The 23,673-nt window shown below is 36.9% G+C and overlaps 1 protein-coding gene across 11 annotated transcripts in view; it reads right to left on the minus strand.

Moving 5' to 3' along the window:
• CCDC138 (coiled-coil domain containing 138) overlaps positions 1 to 23,673 on the minus strand; it is a 136,685-nt gene that overhangs the window by 74,693 nt on the left and 38,319 nt on the right. For 9 of the 11 annotated variants that reach the window (XR_004287650.1, XR_004287651.1, XM_032351633.1 and 6 more), the window contains one exon: positions 11,232 to 11,348. The exons of the other annotated variants lie outside the window; for them this stretch is intronic. Coding sequence is in view for 7 of the 9 variants with exons in the window: in XM_032351633.1 (XP_032207524.1) it covers positions 11,232 to 11,348 (117 nt within the window). In the remaining 2 variants the exon portion in view is untranslated. The remainder of the gene's footprint in view (positions 1 to 11,231; positions 11,349 to 23,673) is intronic. 11 annotated transcript variants of the gene reach the window in all.

Raw genomic sequence — 23,673 nt, forward strand, 5'->3', positions numbered from 1 at the left:
GAAAAACTCACAAGGCATGCTGAAAAGACAGAATAAGCATCAGAATCAGACTCAAACACAGTAGGAATGTTGGAATATGGATGCCTCTGTGCGTGCATGTGTGTACATATGCATGCTTATATATGCTTATGTGTAAGTGAAATGAATGACAGGAATGATACAAGGGAATATAGGATAGGAGGAAGAAATCCACAGTATGTTGTTATAGTAGTCCCCCTTATCTGGGGGGCATGAGTTCCAAGACCCCTGGACCTGAAACCATGGACATTACCAAACCATTTATACACTACGTCTTTTCCTACACATACATACCTATGATAAAGTTCAACTTATAAGTTAGGCACAGTAAGAGATTAACAACAATAACTAATAGTAAAATAGATTATAACAATATAATAAAAGTTATGTAAATGTGGTTTCTCTCAAAATGTCTTACTGTACTGTGCTTACCCTTCTTATGATTACAATGTAAGATAGTAAAATGTCTACAGAATGAGATGAAGTGAGGTGAATGAGACAGGCATTGTGACCTTACTTAGCGTTAGGCTAATAACAATTCTGACAATACTCTGGAAGGAGGATCATCTGCTTCTATACTATGGTTAACTGCGGCTAACTGAAACCACAGAAAATGCAAGCACAGATAAAGTAGGTCTACTGTATTATAAGACATTCACACTTCATGTAAAGCTATATAGTGTAATTTCAAAGTGGATTTAGATAGTTGTAAATGTATATTGCAAGCTGTAGGGCAACAACTAAAAAAATAAAAAGAGAAGTACAATTGATATGCTAAGAAAGAATGGAAAGTAGAAGCATATAAAATGTCCAATTAAAACCAAAAAAGCGGGGTGCCTGGGTGGCTCAGTGGGTTAAGCCTCTGCCTTCTGCTCAGGTCATAATCCCAGGGTCCTGGGATCAAGCCCCGCATCGGGCTCTCTGCTTGGCGGGGGGGGGGGTTGGGGGGGGGGTTGTGGTGGTGCCTACTTCCCCCTCCCTCTCTGCCTGCCTCTCTGCCTGCTTGTGATCTCTCTCTCTGTCAAATAAATAAATGAAATCTTTAAAAAAATAAAATAAAAACACAAAAGGCAGGAGAAGAGAGAACAAAATAGGAACAAAGAACAATTGTCAATGAATAAAAAATAGTAAAAATATGGTATGTATTAATCTAATAATATCAATAATCACTTTCAATACCAATAGTCAAAATATACCAATTGAGACTATTAGAATGAATCAAAATAAAAGACCCACTATACATTGTCCATAAGAAACCCACTTATTAAATATAAAATAAATACAGATTAAAAGTAAGTGGACAGATATGAGGAAGTGGTGATGCAACATGGGGGCTTAAGTGGGTAGGAGAAGAATAAATAAAACAAGATGGGATTGGGAGGGAGACAAACCATAAGTGACTCTTAATCTCACAAAACAAACTGAGGGTTGCTGGGGGGAGGGGGTTTGGGAGAAGGGGGTGGGATTATGGACATTCGGGAGGGTATGTGCTTTGGTGAGTGCTGTGAAGTGTGTAAACCTGGTGATTCACAGACCTGTACCCCTGGGGATAAAAATATATGTTTATAAAAAATAAAAAATTAAAAAAAAAAAAGTAACTGGACAGAAATATATACCATGCTAATAGTAACCAAAAGAAAGCTAAAATAACTATATTAATTTCAGACAAAACAGACTTCAGAGAAGGAAAGTTACCAAGGAAAAAAGTACACTAAACAATGATAGTCAATTCTTCAAGAATACATAATACCTTAGATACAGTAAATACTTTTTGGATACAACACCAAAGGCATGGTCCACAAAAAATAACTGAGAAGCTGGGCTTTTTTAAAATTAAAAACTATTCTGTCAAAGCAAGAGAAAAAATCCACAGATTGGGAGGAGAAAATATTTACAAAGACACATCTGATAAAGAACTGTTACCTAAAATACAGAAAGAATTCTAAAAAGCCAACAGTAAGAAAACAACCCAATTAAAAAATGGGCAAAGAACCTAGAAACCTCACCAAAGAAATATACAGATGACAAATAGGTATATGAAAAGATACTCAATGGTATGTCATTAGGGAACCGAAAATTTAACCAACCAGATTTGACTATGTACCAATTAGAATAGCCAAAACACAAAACACTGACAACACCAAATGCTGATGAGAATGTGGAGCAAAAGAAATTCTCATTCACTGCTCCTGGAAATGTAAAATGGTGTAGCCACCTTGGAAGGCAGCTTATAGTTTTACAAAGAACTAAACATATCTTACCATATCTATCTAATAGTTGTGCTCCTTGGTATTTACCCAAAGGAGTCAAAAACCAATGTCATAGAAAAACCTGCACATGAATGTTTACAGCATCTTTATTCATACTTGCAAAAACTTGGAAGCAATCAAGATGTCCTTCAATAGGTGAATGGATAAATTGTGGTACATCTAGATGATGGAATATTATTCAGCACCGAAAAGAAATGAGCTATCAAACCATGAAAAGACATGGAGGAATCTTAAATCCATATTTTTAAGTGAAAGAAGCCAATCTGAAAAGGTTATATATTGCGTTACTCTAAGCTATATGATACTCTGTAAAAGGAAAAGCTATCACATTATGTAAAAGACAAAGAATAAAAGGATTAGTAGTTTACAGGAGTTAGGAGGGAAGTGTGACTAGGCAGGCACAGAAGTTTTTAGGGCAAACTATTATTAATAACAAATTATTCTGCATTATATTATATTTGGTGGTTATACACCATTACGTTTTTGTCTAAATTCATAGAATATAAAACACCAAGAATGAATCCTAAGGTATGTAAATTATGGACTTGGAGTGAAATGACAGATCAATGTAGGTTCATCAATTCTAACAAATTATAGCAATTTGTACTAAATTCTGGTGGAAGAAGCTGAAGTGTGGGAGTCAGTAAATATGTGGGTTCAGAGAGTATACGGGAAATCTCTGTGTTCAATTTTGTTGTGAATCTAAATTTGCTCGAAAAAATGAAAGTCTGGGGGCGCCTGGGTGGCTCAGTGGGTTAAAGCCTCTGCCTTCGGCTCAGGTCATGATCCCAGAGTCCTGGGGTCGAGCCCCACGTCGGGCTCTTTGCTCAGCAGGGAGCCTGCTTCCTTCCTCTCTCTCTGCCTGCCTCTCTGCCTACTTGTGATCTCTGTCTGTCAAATAAATAAAATCTTAAAAAAAAAAATGAAAGTCAGTATACATTAAAAAAAAGCAACATGAGGAATCTGGTGATTGAACTGTTGTTATTTTGATTATATTAATATTATGGTTGTGATATTGTACTAGTTTTGTAAGATGTTACCACTGGGGGTAAAGTGGGTTAGGGACACAAGTGATTTCTCTGTATTAGTTCTTAATACTATAAGTGAATCTACAATTATGTCAAAATAAAAAGCTTAGTTTTAAAAACATACAATCAGACAATCACTAAAATTAAAATATTAGAAATCCATAAATAAATGTTGAATAAACAAATGGGACAGTGGCAAGAATGCTACTTTTCACTAGAAACATAGATGTAGGCTAGCAGTACAGAATATAAAATACAGAGTAGAATGCAGAGGATACATTTATAGGTAAAAATAAATGATAAATTATCTAAAGGAAAATGAAAAGAGTATTTGGAAGGAGGATAAAAGAAAGTTTTTATCAGAAAGTTCACTCAGTTTCTGAGCCTAGCCTTTTGTGGCTGAGAGTAAGCCAACCATTTTCAGAAACAATAATACAAAGAGCAAAATTAAATTGTAAAAAGAAGACAGCAACATTACAAGATCTGATAATCCATATGACTTTGTTTAGTGAGACACGTATTAAGACCAAAAAATACAAAATGATATTTGGCGGAGAGCACATGCACAGGTATGCATACGTGCTCACGTACTTACTTGTGCAACACAAAATATTTGGGACACCAACTAAAGAAAGATATTTTTCCTTAACTTTAACCATCACACTACATAATGATCACATGACTCAATTAACACTACTTAATCATCAGTACTGCACTAAGAGATTTAGCTGTGTGCTTTCTGAATTCCACAGAACCAAGATTACACTACCCAAGCATAAATTTGTTTCTCTTAGTTAAGTAAATGAAAGCTGTAACAGGATTTAACTAGGGAAATAAAATTTTACAAAACTATTACAGCCCAAAGCACAAACGATTACATATGCATGACATTAAATTTAAATTGAATGAAACTTACATAAATTGGTAACGTGCATGGTTCATTTTATAAGATGCTGGAATAATTTTTCTGCTTTGATTAGGCTAATAAATCACTGTCCAATTTACTTAGTGTACATTTACTGGCATTAAAATAAGAAATCTTTAATTTCTTCTACCCTCAGTAAAATATGGAAATTTATAAGTAATATGGCGGGGGGGGGGGCAGTGGTTTTAAAAATGACCAAATAGAGGAAGGAGTCAAGATGGCGGAGAAGTAGCAGGCTGAGAATACTTCAGCTAGCAGGAGATCAGCTAGATAGCTTATCTAAAGATTGCAAACACTTACAAATCCGTCCACAGATTGAAGAAAAGAAGAACAGCAATTCTAGAAACAGAAAAACCACTTTCTGAAAGGAAGGACTGGTGGAGAAGTGAATCCAAAGCGATGGGAAGATAGACCCCGGGGGGAGGGGCTGGCTCCCGGCAAGCGGCAGAACAACGGAGCACAAAATCAGAACTTTTAAAAGTCTGTTCCGCTGAGGGACATCGCTCCAGAGGCTAAACCGCGAAGAAGCCCACGCAGGGTGAGCGTGGCCTCAGGTCCCGCAGGGTGACAGAAGGATCGGGGGTGTCTGAGTGTCGCAGAACTTGCGGGTATTGGAATGGGAAAACTGGCTACAGAGACAGAGCCGACAGTAAAATCACAGCTCGGGGTTACCTTGAACCGGTCGCAGGCTCGGTGAGCTCGGAGCGCGGCCGGAGGTAAGGCAGATGGGAGTACCTGGGCGCTGTTCTCTGAGGGTACACTGAGTAGTAGGGCCCCGGGCTCTCAGCTCCTCCGGGCCGGGGACCAGGAGGCCGCCATTTGTATTCCCGTCCTCCGGGACTCTACGAAAGCGCTCAGGGAACAAAAGCTCCTGAAAGCAAACCCGAGCGGATTACTCAGCCCGGGCCCTGGTAAGGGCGGTTCAATTCCACCTGGGGCAAAGACACTTGAGAATCACTACACCAGGCCCCTCCCACAGAAGATCAACAAGAAATCCAGCCAAAACCAAGTTCACCTACCAAGGAGTGCGGTTTCACAACCAAGGAGAGCAGCAGAATTTCAGAGGGGGAGAAAGCAAAGCACAGAACTCATAGCTTTCTCCCTGTGATTTTTTTTAGTCTTGCAGTTAATTTAATTTTTCTCTTCTTCATTTTTTTTTCTCTTCTTCTGCTAAAATTTTTTTTAACTTTTACCCTTTTCTTTTTTAACGTTTTTTAACTAGTTTATCTAACATATATATTTTTTCCTTTTTATATTTTTCTTTATTCGTTTTCTTTTTTTTAATTTTCCTTTATTTTTTTTTCTTTCTTTCTTTTTGAACCTCTTTTTATCCCCTTTCTCGCAGCTCACGATTTGGGATCTCTTCTGATTTGGTTAAAGCATATTTTCCTGGGGTTGTTGCCACCCTTTTAGTATTTTACTTGCTCCTTCATATACTCTTATCTGGACAAAATGACAAGGCAGAAAAATTCACCCCCAAAAAAAGAACAAGAGGCAGTACCGAAGGCTAGGGACCTAATCAATACAGACATTGGTAATATGTCAGATCTAGAGTTCAGAATGACAATTCTCAAGGTTCTAGCCAGGCTCGAAAAAGGCATGGAAGATATTAGAGAAACCCTCTCGGGAGATATAAAAGCCCTTTCTGGAGAAATAAAAGAACTAAAATCTAACCAAGTTGAAATCAAAAAAGCTATTAATGAGGTGCAATCAAAAATGGAGACTCTCACTGCTAGGATAAATGAGGCAGAAGAAAGAATTAGCGATATAGAAGACCAAATGACAGAGCATAAAGAAGCTGAGCAAAAGAGGGACAAACAGCTACTGGACCACGTGGGGAGAATTCGAGAGATAAGTGACACCATAAGACGAAACAACATTAGAATAATTGGGATTCCAAAAAAAGAAGAGAGAGGGGAGCAGAAGGTATACTGGAGAGAATTATTGGGGAGAATTTCCCCAATATGGCAAAGGGAATGAGCATCAAAATTCAGGAGGTTCAGAGAACACCCCTCAAATACAATAAGAATAGGCCCACACCCCGTCACCTAATAGTAAAATTTACAAGTCTCAGTGACAAAGAGAAAATCCTGAAAGCAGCCCGGGAAAAGAAGTCTATAACATACAATGGTAAAAATATTAGATTGGCAGCGGACTTATCCACAGAGACCTGGCAGGCCAGAAAGAGCTGGCATGATATTTTCAGAGCACTAAACGAGAAAAACATGCAGCCAAGAATACTATATCCAGCCAGGCTAACATTGAAAATAGAAGGAGAGATTAAAAGCTTCCAGGACAAACAAAAACTGAAAGAATTTGCAAACACCAAACCAGCTCTACAGGAAATATTAAAAGGGGTCCTCTAAGCAAAGAGAGAGCCTACAAGTGGTAGATCAGAAAGGAACAGAGACCATATACAGTAACAGTCACCTTACAGGCAATACAATGGCACTAAATTCATATCTCTCAATAGTTACCCTGAATGTTAATGGGCTAAATGCCCCTGTCAAAAGACACAGGGTATCAGAATGGATAAAAAAACAAAACCCATCTATATGTTGCCTCCAAGAAACTCATTTTAAGCCCGAAGACACCTCCAGATTTAAAGTGAGGGGGTGGAAAAGAATTTACCATGCTAATGGACATCAGAAGAAAGCAGGAGTGGCAATCCTTATATCAGATCAATTAGATTTTAAGCCAAAGACTATAATAAGAGATGAGGAAGGACACTATATCATACTCAAAGGGTCTGTCCAACAAGAAGATATAACAATTTTAAATATCTATGCCCCCAACGTGGGAGCAGACAACTATATAAACCAATTAATAACAAAATCAAAGAAACACATCAACAATAATACAATAATAGTAGGGGATTTTAACACTCCCCTCACTGAAATGGACAGATCATCCAAGCAAAAGATCAGCAAGGAAATAAAGGCCTTAAACGACACACTGGACCAGATGGACATCACAGATATATTCAGAACATTCCATCCCAAAGCAACAGAATACACATTCTTCTCTAGTGCACATGGAACATTCTCCAGAATAGATCACATCCTCGGTCCTAAATCAGGACTCAACCGGTATCAAAAGATTGGGATCATTCCCTGCATATTTTCAGACCACAATGCTCTAAAGCTAGAACTCAACCACAAAAGAAAGATTGGAAAGAACCCAAATACATGGAGACTAAACAGCATCCTTCTAAAGAATGAATGGGTCAACCGGGAAATTAAAGAAGAATTGAAAAAAATCATGGAAACAAATGATAATGAAAATACAACGGTTCAAAATCTGTGGGACACAAGGCAGTCCTGAGAGGAAAATACATAGCGGTACAAGCCTTTCTCAAGAAACAAGAAAGGTCCAGGTACACAACCTAACCCTACACCTAAAGGAGCTGGAGAAAGAACAAGAAAGAAACCCTAAGCCCAGCAGGAGAAGAGAAATCATAAAGATCAGAGCAGAAATCAATGAAATAGAAACCAAAAAAACAATAGAACAAATCAACGAAACTAGGAGCTGGTTCTTTGAAAGAATTAATAAAATTGATAAACCCCTGGCCCGACTTATCAAAAAGAAAAGAGAAAGGACCCAAATAAATAAAATCATGAATGAAAGAGGAGAGATCACAACTAACACCAAAGAAATACAAACTATTATAAGAACATACTATGAGCAACTCTACGCCAACAAATTTGACAATCTGGAAGAAATGGATGCATTTCTAGAAACATATAAACTACCACAACTGACCCGGAAGAAATAGAAAGCCTGAACAGACCCATAACCAGTAAGGAGATTGAAACAGTCATTAAAAATCTCCAAACAAACAAAAGCCCAGGGCCAGACGGCTTCCCGGGGATATTCTACCAAACATTTAAAGAAGAACTAATTCCTATTCTCCTGAAACTGTTCCAAAAAATAGAAATGGAAGGAAAACTTCCAAACTCATTTTATGAGGCCAGCATCACCTTGATCCCAAAACCAGACAAGGATCCCATCAAAAAAGAGAGCTATAGACCATGTCCTTGATGAACACAGATGCAAAAATTCTCACCAAAATACTAGCCAATAGGATTCAACAGTACATTAAAAGGATTATTCACTCCGACCAAGTGGGATTTATTCCAGGGCTGCAAGGTTGGTTCAAAATCCGCAAATCAATCAATGTGATACAACACATCAATAAAAGAAAGAACAAGAACCATATGATACTCTCAATAGATGCTGAAAAAGCATTTGACAAAGTACAGCATCCCTTCCTGATCAAAACTCTTCAAAGTGTAGGGATAGAGGGCACATACCTCATTTTTATCAAAGCCATTTATGAAAAACCCACCACAAAAACTGAAAGCTTTTCCGCTAAGGTCAGGAACACGGCAGGCATGTCCATTATCACCACTGCTATTCAACATAGTACTAGAAGTCCTAGCCTCAGCAATCAGACAACAAAAGGAAATTAAAAGCATCCAAATTGGCAAAGAAGAAGTCAAACTATCACTCTTCGCAGATGATATGATACTATATGAGGAAAACCCAAAAGACTCCACTCCAAAACTGCTAGAACATGCACAGGAATTCAGTAAAGTGTCAGGATATCAAATCAATGCACAGAAATCAGTTGCATTTCTCTACACCAACAACAAGACAGAAGAAAGAGAAATTAAGGAGTCAATCCCATTTACAATTGCACCCAAAATCATAAGATACCTAGGAATAAACCTAACCAAAGAGGGGCGCCTGGGTGGCTCAGTGGGTTAAGCCGCTGCCTTCGGCTCAGGTCATGATCTCAGGGTCCTGGGATCGAGTCCCGCATCGGGCTCTCTGCTCAGCATGGAGCCTGCTTCCTTCTCTCTCTCTCTCTGCCTGCCTCTCAGTGTACTTGTAATTTCTCTCTGTCAAATAAATAAATAAAAATCTTTAAAAAAAAATAAAAACCTAACCAAAGAGGCACAGAATCTATACTCAGAAAACTATAAAGTACTCATGAAAGAAATTGAGGAAGACACAAAGAAATGGAAAAATGTTCCATGCTCCTGGATTGGAAGAATAAATATTGTGAAAATGTCTATGCTACCTAAAGCAATCTACACATTTAATGCAATTCCTATCAAAGTACCATCCATCTTTTTCAAAGAAATGGAACAAATAATCCTGAAATTTATATAGAACCAGAAAAGACCTCGAATAGCCAAAGGGATATTGAAAAAGAAAGCCAAAGTTGGTGGCATCACAATTCCGGACTTCAAGCTCTATTACCAAGCTGTCATCATCAAGACAGCATGGTACTGGCACAAAAGCAGACACATAGATCAATGGAACAGAATAGAAAACCCAGAAATAGACCCTCAACTCTATGGTCAACTAATCTTTGACAAAGCAGGAAAGAATGTCCAATGGAAAAAAGACAGCCTCTTCAATAAATGGTGTTGAGAAAATTGGACAGCCACATGGAGAAAAATGAAATTGGACCATTTCCTTACACCACACACGAAAATAGACTCAAAAGGGATGAAGGACCTCAATGTGAGAAAGGAATCCATCAACATCCTTGAGGAGAACACAGGCAGCAACCTCTTTGACCTCAGCCGCAGCAACATCTTCCTAGGAACATCACCAAAGACAAGGGAAGCAAGGGCAAAAATGAACTATTGGGATTTTATCAAGATCAAAAGCTTTTGCACAGCAAAGGAAACAGTTAACAAAACCAAAAGACAACTACAGAATGGGAGAAGATATTTGCAAACGACATATCAGATAAAGGACTAGTGTCCAGAATCTATAAAGAACTTAGCAAACTCAACACCCAAAGAACAAATAATCCAATCAAGAAATGGGCAGAGGACATGAACAGACATTTCTGCAAAGAAGACATCCAGATGGCCAAAAGACACATGAAAAAGTGCTCCATATCACTCGGCATCAGGGAAATACAAATCAAAACCACAATGAGATATCACCTCACACCAGTCAGAATGGCTAAAATCAACAAGTCAGGAAATGACAGATGCTGGCGAGGATGCGGAGAAAGGGGAACCCTCCTACACTGTTGGTGGAAATGCAAGCTGGTGCAGCCACTCTGGAAAACAGCATGGAGGTTCCTCAAAATGTTGAAAATAGAACTTCCCTATGACCCAGCAGTTGCACTACTGGGTATTTACCTTAAAGATACAAACGAAGTGATCTGAAGGGGCATGTGCACCCGAATGTTTATAGCAGCAATGTCCACAATAGCCAAACTATGGAAAGAACCTAGATGTCCATCAACAGATGAATGGATAAAGAAGATGTGGTATATATACACAATTGAATACTATGCAGCCATCAAAAGAAATGAAATCTTGCCATTTGTGACAATGTGGATGGAACTAGAGCGTATCATGCTTAGCGAAATAAGTCAAGCAGAAAGACAACTATCATATGATCTCCCTGATATGAGGAAGTGGTGATGCAACATGGGAGCTTAAGCGGGTAGGAGAAGAATAAATGAAACAAGATGGGATTGGGAGGGAGACAAACCATAAGTGACTCTTAATCTCACAAAACAAACTGAGGGTTGCTGGGGGAAGGGGGTTGGGAGAAGGAGGGTGGTGTTATGGACATTGGGGAGGGTATGTGCTTTGGTGAGTGCTGTGAAGTGTGTAAACCTGGTGATTCACAGGATAAAAACATATTATGTTTATAAAAAATTAAAAACAAAAAATTTCAAAAAATAATAAATAAAAATAAATAAATAAATAATGACCAAATAGAGTGATACTTACTTTACAATTTTGAAACTCAAAAAACAATGTGGCATATTAAATCAAACCTAGGGCTCTGAGAAATAATATTTATAAAAGGAGAAAGTACTGAACAAAGCAAAGGCAGAAAATCCTGTAATATAAACAGAACAAAGGAAAATAAACCTGCAAAAGAACAAGATCAAGACAAATAATCCTATTCAGTATTAATACTAAAAGACTACTATTAATCAATTACCTGTGCTCCCGCATCTAGCTGTCTTAGAGACCAATATATAAATTTTACAAAAGGCTCATGAAGTTTGGTATTCACAAAAGGCATCCACTGTAGCTGCTCTGTCATCATAGGCAAAAGCTAAAGATAAAATGGCAGAAGTTATAAATGCACTGTAATGTTAGATGGTGAAAGTCAATTACCACAATTCCCCCAAAATTTCTTTTTTCAAAAGAAAAAAGTTCTGTAATAAAAATCCTCACTTTGAAACCAAATGCAACACAATACAGAAATATATATTTGAAATTTTAAATATGTACATCCTTTAACCCAGCACATTAGTCATCAAAGATTTTAAGGGAATGAAGCTGTATAGACATTCCCTGGACTTCAAATGGACAAATAAATTTATAATACATATATAACCATAAAAATGGTAAGAGAATCTGTATTTAGGTGATAAAAGGTTACCAAAGGGCAAATGTAATCAGATCCCACTTATATGAAATATCTGTACGAATTTATAATGAAAGAGATATATGAAAGAACGTTTTTAAAAAACACTCTGAGAGCTCTGCCTTCAGCTTGAAGTCTGCTTGAGATTCTCTCTTCCCCTCCCACTGCCCCTCCTCCCCACCCTTATCCCTGCTCACAAAGGTGGGTGCACCTGCACTGTCTACAATGAATAAAAAATAAAGATATTAATAATAAAAATTTTAAAACTGAGATAATACTTTATTCTTAGTATGTCTGTCTTGCACAAATATCTTAATAATTAAAGTCAATTGGTAAAAATAATCAACTGTTTAAAAAAGATGTCTATGAAAAAACACATCAAAAGTATATCATTTTGCTAAAAGATTTTAAGACCATAAAGATATTCTATGCCTTTGATGAAATACTACTACTTCCGGTATATTAGCCTAAGAAAAACACCTAAAATACCCCCCACCTCCAAAAGCACAAGTACAAAAATAGTTAAAGTCACATTCTTTGCAAAAACAAAAATGCAGAGGAAACGTAATTACCTAGCAATAAGGAAATGGTTAAGTCATGTATATAACCACTCAGGGAATTAAAGATTGTGAACAAGAAAAATATTAATAATAAATTAAGCAAAAACAATAAAAGCTAGGATACAAAATCATATGTAATTTGATCAAGAGGTATGGAAATAAACACACGAGTTTGGAAGGATATATCTGACCTTTTATAGTACCATCTAGGGACTTCTGACCACTTCCACCTTTAGAAATACTGGCTTCTCTGACACCAATTTCTCCTACTTTTCCTTCTACTTCTCTAGTCACTATCTGTCTCTATGGTTGGTTCACTGTCACTCACCTGGTCATAAAATGTTGGGATTCTTCAAATTTAGCATTAACTCATAGAGACTGATTCCCATATTTACATATTGTTATGCATCCCTTTACATATCTCCCTATATCTCTCTTCCCTGGCTCTGGTCCCTTATATCAAAACCTAGTAGACATAACCATTTTGGTATCACAAACTGAGCTTGTCCAGAATTTATCAGATGAAGGAGGCTCAAACCCAGATCTACTCCAGTATTTATTTTAAGTGAATGCTACTTATAGTCATCCAGTTTTACAAAAGTTAAGAAACCTGGGAGCCAAACTGGACACAAAAATTTATATACCAGATCCATTACAAAGTCTCATCTATTTTACCTCAACAGTCTACTCCTGATTCCATAACCACGATTCTAACAAAAATTACTATCTTTTTTTTTTTAAGATTTTATTTATTTATTTGACAGAGAGAGATCACAAGTAGGCAGAGAGGCAGGCAGAGAGAGAGAGAGAGAGAGAGAGGAGGAAGCAGGCTCCCTGCTGAGCAGAGAGCCCGATGCGGGACTCGATCCCAGGACCCTGAGATCATGACCTGAGCCAAAGGCAGCGGCTTAACCCACTGAGCCACCCAGGCGCCCCCAAAATTACTATCTTCTTTCACCCAAACTACTTAGGAGTTTCCTAAATGTTCAGCATCTGCTCTGGCACCTTCAAACCTATTTCCATGTAGCAGCCAACAGGATCCTTTTAAAGCATAAACCTGATGCTATTTTTTCCTTAAAGGTCTTCACTGGTTTCCTACTTTAGTTATCATTTTCTGGAATGAAATTTCAAGCAAAATTGAAAAATTAGAGACACCTCAAGTTGAAAAATGTCTAACCTGTATTTTTGTGGGTGAATGGAATTTAGCAACTACTTAATCTCTCTTAAGGCCATAACTCCAGTAAAACTTTATATACTTAATCCCTCTCACCCTATATTTTAATATGAGATTTCAAACTGGGGAAGAGTGCACCTGGGTGGTTCAGTTAAGCATCTGCCTCCCTCCAGCTCAGGTCATGATCCCAGGGTCTTGGAACTGAGCCCTGAGTTGGGCTCCCTGGTCAGCAGGGAGCCTGTTTCTGCCTCTTCCTGCTGCTCCCCCTGCTTGTGTGCAGGTGCTCTCCCTATCAAATAAATAAAAATCTTTAAAACTGAATCAAAGTGATTTAGGATGCCTATCTGGCTCAGTCAGTAAAGCACATGGCCCTTGATCTTGGGATTGTGAGTTCACGTACCTAGCTGGGAGGAGGGAAGAGGGGGAAGAAGAAGAAAAAAGAAGGAAGAAGGAAGGAGTAGGAGGAGAAGGAGAAAGAGGAGGAGAATGAGAACTTTGTCATATTGGTTATATAACACTAAAAGGAAGCATGCAAAAAAATTAAGAATGTGAGATACTCAACTGAGCTTGACTCTCCGACAAGTTATTTGTACAAAATATGGGAGGCAAGAAGGATGGTGCAGGAAGTAAAGTATCCCAAGTTTAAAGAGACTTGGGAAACATTAAGACCAAGAGAACCACAAAGGGATGGTTATAGTTTATTTTTGTTGTGGTGAATTTAATGTTAATAATTTTATAATTCACACACCATAAACTTCCCCTATTTAAAGTGTACAATTAAATGATTTTTAGTTTATTCACACAATTGTTAAATCATCATCACAGTTAGTTTTAGAACATTTTCATCATCTACTCCCCCAAACCCCTAACATTAGCAGTTACCTCAATATTTTCCCCAACTATTCCAGCCTGAGGCAACCACTAATCTGCCTTCCTATATACGTTTACCTTTTCTGGATTTTTCATATAAATGTCATCATACAATATGTGGTCTCTTGTGACTTGCTTCTTTCACTGCCAGTATCTTCAAAATTCATTCATGCTGTAGTATGCATCAAATATATCATTCCTTTTTACCACCAAATGCTACTCCATTGTATATACAGACCATCTTATTTATCCATTTGTCCACTGATGGACATTTGGGTTGTTTCCGCTTTTTGGCTATTATGAATCATGCTGCTATGAACATTCATGTATAAATTTCTCTGTGCACATATGCCTTCATTTCTCCTACTTAGGAGTATAACTGCTGACTTATATAGTAAATCAATGTTAAATCTTTTCAGGAAATGCCAGACCATTTTCCAAATGTACTACATGGTTTTACATTTTCACCAGCAGTGTATGAGTTTCAATTTCTTCATTCACATTTTGGCTACAGTTAAGATTATGATTCTTTTTTAATCTTAGCCATACTAGTGGGTGGGATATAGCAACATGGTTTTGATTTGCACTTCCCAAATTAGTAATGTCGAACATAATTTCATGTGCTAATTGACCATTTGTATATGATTTTTAGAGAAATGTCTAATCAGATCCATACTGCATTTTTATTTGGGCTTTCTTTTTATCACCGAGTTACAAGGCTTTTTAAAAAATATTTCAGATGGAAGCCCCTTATCAGATATGTGATTTTAAAAATATTTCCTTCATCAGTAGGGTTGTCTTTTGACTTCCATGATGGATCCTCTGAAGCACAAACATTAAAAAAAAAAAGGGTTGTCTCAGATTTTTTTTATTAGTTAGAATTTTCTCAGCAATAGAGGTTTGTCTGTCTTCTGTTCGGTCTCAACAACAGTCAGCATTTATTGGACATGTGTTTTTATCAAGGCACTTAAGGCGCTAGGGCTGCAGAGATGTAGAAGTCAAACTGGCTGGCAAGGCTCCCAAAGATCACCATTCTTCAACCCTGCTTTCTTTTGTCTGCCCATTTCTCTGTTCACACCTGGTACTCCAGCCATCCAGACCTTTTGTAAACAATTAAGATACACTGCTCTTTTCCCAATTCCATGTTTTCTCATGTTATTTCCACATTCCCCATTACTAAAATGACTGACCAACTGAATATATCTAAGGTGTATAATGTGATATCTTAGTATATGCATGCACTGTGAAATGACTACCACAACCAAGCTAATTAACATATCCACAGTTTCTTTTTTTTCCCTTTGGGGGGGTTGGTAAGAATACTTAAGACCTCTGAGGTGTTAGGTGAGCTCTCACTGTAGTTTTGTTTTGATCTGTACTTCTCAGATTATCTATGATACTGATTTTTTCATATACCTATTGGCTATGTATGTATTTCTTTAGAAAAAATTTCTATTCATGGGGCACCTGGGTGGCTCAGTCAGTTGAGCACCAACTCCTGATTTTGGCTCAGGTCATGATCTCAGGGTCATGAGATCAAGCCCCGCTTGAGGCTCCATGCTCAGGGGAGTCTGAGATTCTCTTTCCCTCTGCCCCTCCCCACCCCGCAGTGTGCATGCGCTCTCTCTAATATAAATCTTTTTTTAAAATGTCTATCCAGGTCTTTTATCCATTTTTTAATCAGTTAAGTTTTAAATTTTGATAAAACTCAATTTACCTTCTTTCTTTGGTTCCTTGTGCTTTTGTCATATTTAAGAAAACACCACCAAATCCAATGGCACAATTTACTTGTATGTTTTTGCCAAAGAGTTTTGTACATTTTACCTCTCATGTGTAGGCCTTGGATGCACTGTGAGGGTTCATTTCTGGATTCTCAATTCTAGCCCCTTGATCTATATATATCTATCCTCATGCCAACATTACATTCTATTCATTACTGTATCTTTGCAGGAAAACTTAAAATCAGGAAGTCCTTAAAATCAGTTAGTCCTCGGGCGCCTGGGTGGCTCAGTTGGTTGGACGACTGCCTTCGGCTCAGGTCATGATCCCGGAGTCCCGGGATCGAGTCCCGCATCAGGCTCCCAGCTCCATGGGGAGTCTGCTTCTCCCTCTGACCTTCTCCTCGCTCATGCTCTCTCTCACTGTCTCTCTCTCAAATAAATAAATAAAATCTTTAAAAAATAAATAAATAAATAAATAAAATAAAAAAAAATAAAAAAAATAAAATCAGTTAGTCCTCCAACTCTGTCCTTTTTCAATCTTCTTTTGTATATTCTAGGTCTCTGGCATTTCCATAAGAATTTCAGGAGAGGTTATTAATATCTGCCAAGAAGCCAGCTGGGATTTTATAAAAGTTGCACTGAATACATAGATCAGTTTAGGAAGTATTAGTACACTAAGCATTCCAAACCATGAATAAGGATGTCATTCGATCTTAACTAGATCTTTTTAATTTTTCAGCAATATTTCAGTTTCAAAGCATGAGTTTTACACCTCTTTTGAAAACCTGATTCCTAAATATTTTATTCTTTTTGGTGTCACTGAAAATGGAATTGTTTTCTTAAATTCATTTTCAACTGTTCATTGCTAGTGTATATATACACAATTGACTTTTTGAATAGTGAACTTGTATCCTTTAACCTTAATTTGTGTATTAGTTTTAGTATTTTTTTAGTGAATTTCTTAGGTTTTTATATAAATGAGATTATATCATCTGCAAATAGTTTTACTTTCTTTCTACTCTGGATGTCTTTATTTCATTTTCTTAACTAACCACCCTGGCTACAACCTCCAGTACAATGTTGAATAGAAGAGGTGAGAGTTAAGTATTCTCTTGTTCCTAATTTTAGAGAGAAAGCATACAGTTTTTCTTCATTAAGTATAATATTAGCTGTGGAGGTGCTGTAGATATGCTTTTCCAGGTTACCTCTAGCATTTCACTGCTTTTATCATAAAGGTATGTTGGATTGTCAAATATTTTTTCTGTATCTACTGAGAAAATCATGTGACTTTTGTCTTTATTCTACTGATATCATGTATTACGAACTGATTTCTTTTTTTTTTTTTTTTTTAAGATTTTATTTATTTATTTGACAGACAGATATCACAAGTAGGCAGAGAGAGAGAGAGGAGGAAGCAGGCTCTCCGCAGAGCAGACAGCCCAATGCAGGGCTCGATCCCAGGACCCTGGGATCATGACCTGAGCCGAAGGCAGAGGCTTTAACCCACTGAGCCACCCAGGCGCCCCACGAGCTGATTTCTAAAGGTTAAGTCAACCTTAGATTCCTAGGAAAAAATATACTCAGTTATGGTATATAATTCTTTTTTATGTGGCTGGATTCCATTTACTTGTATTGGATTGAGGATTTTTGAGTCAGTAATCAAGAGAGATTGGTTTCTAGTGTTCTTGTGATATATTTGTTTGGTTTTGTTATCATGGTAATGCTGGCCTCATAAAATGAATTGGTAAGTGTGGGACCCTTCTCTGTTTTTGAAAAAAGTTCATGAAGAATTTTTATTAATTTTTAAAATGTCTGGTAGAATTCACCAGTGAAGCAATTTCACCAAAGAAAAGAAGGCCTTTTCTTTGAAGGTAGGCTTTTGATTCATTTAATCTCCTTACTTGTTACAGATCAATTTAACTTTTCTGTTTCTTCTTGAGTCATTTTTGATAGTTTCTGTCTCTCTAGGAATTTGTTACTTATCTATTTTATTAGTCTATAATTATTAGTAGTATTTCCTTATAAACCTATCTATAGGCTGATAATATATCCACTTTTATTCCCAATTTTAGTAATCTTGGATTGGCCTCTCTTCAGTTGGCCAATCTAGCTAAGGGAAATATTAAAAGGGGTCCTCTAAGCAAAGAAAGAGCCTAAAAGTAACTGACCAGAAAAGAACAAAGACAATATACAGTAACAGTCACCTTACAGGCAATACAATGCCACTAAATTCATATCTTTCAATAGTCACCCTGAATGTAAATGGGCTAAATGCCCCAATCAAATGACACAGGGTATCAGACTGGATTGAAACAACAACAACAACAACAACAACAACAACAACAACAAAAGACCCATCGATAAATACTGTCTGCAAGAGACTCATTTTAGACCCAAAGACACTTTCAGATTTAAAGTGAGGAGGTGAAAAACAATTTACCATGCTAATGGACATCAAAAGAAAGCTGGGGTAGTAATCATTGTATCAGATAAATTAGATTTGAAGCCAAAGACTATAATAAGAGGTGAGGAAGAACACTATATTGTACCTAAAGGGTTTATCCAGCAAGAAGATCTAACAATTTTAAATATTTATGCTCCTAACATGGGAGAAGCCAATATAAACCAATTAGTAACAAAATCAAAGAAACACATCAACAATAATATAATGATAGTAGGGGACTTTAACACCCACCCCTCACTGAAATGTACAATCTAAGCAAAAGATCACCAAGGAAATAAGGCTTTAAATGACACACTGGACCAGATGGACATCACAGATATAGCCAGAACATTCCATCCCAAAGCAACAGAATACACATGCTTCTTTAGGGCACATGGAACATTCTCCAGAATAGATCACATCCTGATTCACATATCAGGCCTCAACCAGTACCAAAAGACTAAGATCATTCTCTGCATATTTTCAGACCACAATGTTAGAATTCAATCACAAGAGGAAAGTTGGAAAGAACTCAAACACATGGAGGCTAAAGAGCATCCTACTAAAGAATGATTGGGTTAACCAGGAAATTAAAGAAGAACCAAAAAAATTTTTTAAAAATTCATGGAAACAAATGAAACTGAAAACATGACTGTTCACAATCTATGGGATGCAGCAAAGGTGGTCCTGAGAGGAAAGTATATAGCAATATGAGCCTTTCTCAAGAAATAAGAAAGATCTCAAGGACACAACCTAACCCTGCACCTAAAGGAACTGGAGAAAGAAGAGCAAAGAAAGCCTAACCCCAGCAGGATAAGAGAAATAGTAAAGATCAGAGCAGAAATCAATGAAATAGAAACCAAAAGAACAGTAGAACAAATCAATGAAATTAGGAGTTGGTTTTTAGAAAGAATTATTAAGACTGATAAACCCCAGGCCAGACTTATGAAAAAGAAAAGAGAAAGGACCCAAATTAATAAAATCATGAATGAAAGGGGAGAGATCACAACCAACACCAAAGAAATACACACAATTATAAGAACATAGCATGAGCAGCTGTACACCACCAAATGTGGCATGGAATGTGAAAGAAATGGATGTGGAAGAAATGAATACATTTCTAGAGACATACAAACTACCAAAACTGAACCAGAAGAAATAGAAAACCTGAACAGACCCATAACCAGCAAGGAAATTGAAGCAGTCATTAACTTCTCCCAACAAACAAGAGCCCGGGGCCAGATGGCTTCCCAAGGGAATTCTACCCAACATTTAAAAAATTAATACCTATTCTCTTGAAACTGTTCCAAAAATAGAAATGGAAGGAAAACTTCCAAACTCATTTTGTGAGGCCAGCATTACCTTGATCCCAAAACCAGACAAAGACCCCATCAAAGGGAGAATTACAGACCAATATCCCTGATGAACATGGATGACAAAATTCGTACCAAATTCTAGCCAGTTGGATCCAATAGTACATTAAAAGGATTATTCACCATGACCAAGTGAGATTTATCCCTGGGCTGCAAGGCTGGTTCAATATCCACAAATCAATCAATGTGATACAATACATTAATAAAAGAAAAAACAAGAACCATATGATCCTCTCAATAGATGCAGAAAAAGCATTTGACAAAGTACAGCATCCTTTCTTGATCAAAACTCTTCACAGTGTAGAGATAGAGGTTACATACCTCAGTATCATAAATGCTATCCACAAAATGCCCACCACCAATATTATTCTCAATGGGGAAAAACTGAAAGCGTCCCCACTCAGGTCAGGAACACAGCAGGGATGTCCAGTGTCACCACTGCTATTCGACATAGTGCTAGAAGTCCTAGCCTCAGCAATCAGACAACAAAAAAGAATAAAAGGCCTCTGAATCAGCAAAGAAGTCAAACTGTCACTCTTTGCAGATGATATGATTGATACTTTAGTGGAAAACCAAAAAGATTCCACCCCAAAACTGCTTTATTACAAAGCTGTAATCATCATGACAGTATGGTATTGGCACAAAAACAGACACAAAGATCAAGAACAGAACAGAGAGCCCAGAAATGTACCCTCAACCCTATGGTCGACTAATCTTCGACAAAACAGGAAAGAATGTCCAATGGAAAAAAGACAGTCTCTTCAACAAATGGTGCTGTGAAAAATGGACAGCCACATGCAGAGGAATTAAACTAAACCACTTTCTTACCCTACATACAAAAACAAAGTCAAATGGATGAAAGACCTAAATGTGAGACAGGAATCCATCAAAATCCTAGAGGATGACACAGGCAGCGACCTCGTCAATGTCAGCCACAGCAACTTCTTCCTAGACATATCGCCAAAGGAAAGCAAAGACAAAATAAACTATTGTGGCTTCATCAAGATTAAAAGGTTTTGCACAGCAAAAGGAAAAAGTCAACAAAACCAAAAGACAACTGACAGAATGGGAGAAGATATCTGCAAATAAAATATCAGATAAAGGGCTAGTATCCAAAATCTAGAAAGAACTGCTCAAACTCAACACCCGAAGAACAAATATTAGAATTTATCAAACTCAACACCCAAAGAACCAGTCCAGAACGGGCAGAAGACATGAACAGACATTTCTCCAAAAAAAGACATCCAAATGGCCAACAGACACATGAAAAAAGGCTCGACATCACTTGGCATCAGGGAAATACAAATCAAAACAATAATGAGATATCACCTCACACCAGTCAGGATGGCTAAAATTAAGAAGTCAGGAAACGACAGGTGTTGGCGAGGATGCAAAGAAAGGGGAACCCTCCTACACTGTTGATGGGAATGCAAGCTGGCACAGCCACTCTGGAAAACAGTATGGATGTTCCTCAAAAAGTTAGAAATAGAGCTACCCTTCGATCCAGCAGTTGCACTAGTGGGTATTTACTCCAAAGATACAAATGTAGTGATCTGAAGGGGCACCTGCACTTGAAGCAGGTTGCTTCACATTTACAGCAGCAATGTCCACAATAGCCAAACTATGGGAAGAGCCTAGATGTTCATCAATAGGCAAATGGATAAAAGCAGATGTGGTGTGTGTGTGTGTGTGTGTATACAATGCTTTGAAACTAGAACTATACATACACATACGTGCACACAGTGGAATACTATGCAGTCATCAAAAAAAGAAATCTTGCCATGTGCAATGACATGGATGTTATTAGAGGGTATTATGCTAAATGAAGTAAGTCAATCAAAGAAAGACAATTATCATATGATCTCACTGATATGTAGAATTTGAGAAACAAGGCAGAGGGTCATAGGAGAGGGGAAAATGAAACAAGATGAAACCAGAGTGGGAGACAAACCATAAGACACTCTTAATCTCAGGAAACAAACTGAGGGTTGCTGGAGTGGAGGGGCGTGGGAGGGATAGGGTAGATGGGTGACAGACATCAGGGAGGGTATGTGCTACAGTGAGCACTGTGAATTGTGTAAGACTGATGAATCACAGACCTGTACCCCTGAAACAAATAATACATTATATGTTAATAAATCAGAAAAAAAATAGGCATCCACATTGGTCAGGAAGAAGTTAAACTGTCACTGAAGTTCCATCAAAACCTATTATAACTGATAAATGAATTCAGTAAAGTAGCAGGATAAAAAATTAATATACAGAAATCCGTTGCATTTCTATAAACTAATAATAAAGAAGTGGTAGGAGAGATTAAGAAAACAATCCCATTTACAACTGCACCAAAAGGAATAAAATACCTAGGAATAAACTTAACCAAGGCGCTAAAGACCTATACTCTGAAAACTATAAAACAACAATGAAAGAAACTGAAGATGACACAAACAAATGGAAAGATATTCTGTGCTCATTTACTGTTGGAATTAAATACTGTTAAAATGTCTAAACATTCAACGCAATCCCAATCAAAATACCAACAGCACTTTTCACTGAACTAGAACAAATAATCCTTAAATATGTATGGAACCACAAAAGACTCCAAATAGCAAAAACAATCTTGAGAAAGAACAAAACTGGAGGTATCACAGTCCCAGATGTCAAGATATACTATTAAGTTGTAGTAATCATAACAGTAATCCTAACAGTATGATAAAGACACAAAAATAGACATACAGAATTTTCAGGTATCTCCTATAAATGCTCAATTCACAAAAATTTATTTGAGCTCCTAAAACCTACAAAGGAAAACTGAGGTCATAGTGAGGGAGTTAAGATAATATCCCCTGTCCCTGAGAATCTTTCAGCTTCCTATGAAAGAGGAAAAAGACAAACATAGAGAACAGTCTAATTCTGTATTTTTTAAAAAACCTGATTTTTAAAAAACCAAATGTATTTTATTGTGAAACCCTTCAAAATTAGAGCCATTAAAGGCAGGCCAAGACGGGGATGCTATCTACTATCACCTCTATTATTTACCTTCTTCTAGAAGGACTGACTACATAAAGCAATAGAAAAACCCTGTCTTTTATATATATGAACTTGTAAAATTGATGAGAAAATGGAATAAAATGTGACATTGAAAAGCAGACAATATTTTCATTAATTCTAAATAATGTGCACTTAACTAGAAAACATAAGAAAAACATTTTTTTAAATTATCAGAACTAATGATTTCAGTGAATTGTCCGGTTGCTAAAAATATAAAAATCTTCCAAATACTAATATTATCCGATTTTAGAGATGGGAAAAAAGTCATATTCATAATACCAAAAAAATTTCCAAACCTAATAAACTAAATGAAAAAGGAAACATGCAAAATACACAAGTATAAAAATATACACTTCATTTAAGAACATGAAAAACTATATAAAATGAGGGATGGGAAAATTTATTGTAAAGATACCAATTCTTAATTAATCCAAAAATTAAATGCAGTAACAAGAAAATACAAAAAGCCTTTTTAAAATTATATTAAAATGAGTATTTTAGACAATTAAAAATTTCTTCTAAGAATAACCAGAAACTTCCCTGCCCATGTAAAAGCATATATTAAAGTCAGAATTAATCAGAACACTGCAGTAGTAGTACAGGAACATACAGATCAATGGAACAGAATAGTAACTAAAAAAAATAGACCCAACCTCATAAATACATTTCATATACAATATGTATCTCACATACATTTCAAATCAATGGGTAAAAACAGGAGTTACTCCATAAGGACAACTTTTTTACCATTTAAAAAATGAAAGTGTATCTCTACTATTACATCAAAATATATCATAGATAAATTAAATATTTCAAAGTTA

This window comes from Mustela erminea, chromosome 7 (assembly GCF_009829155.1).
Source record: "Mustela erminea isolate mMusErm1 chromosome 7, mMusErm1.Pri, whole genome shotgun sequence".
In the NCBI taxonomy this organism is placed as follows: Eukaryota; Metazoa; Chordata; class Mammalia; order Carnivora; family Mustelidae; genus Mustela; species Mustela erminea.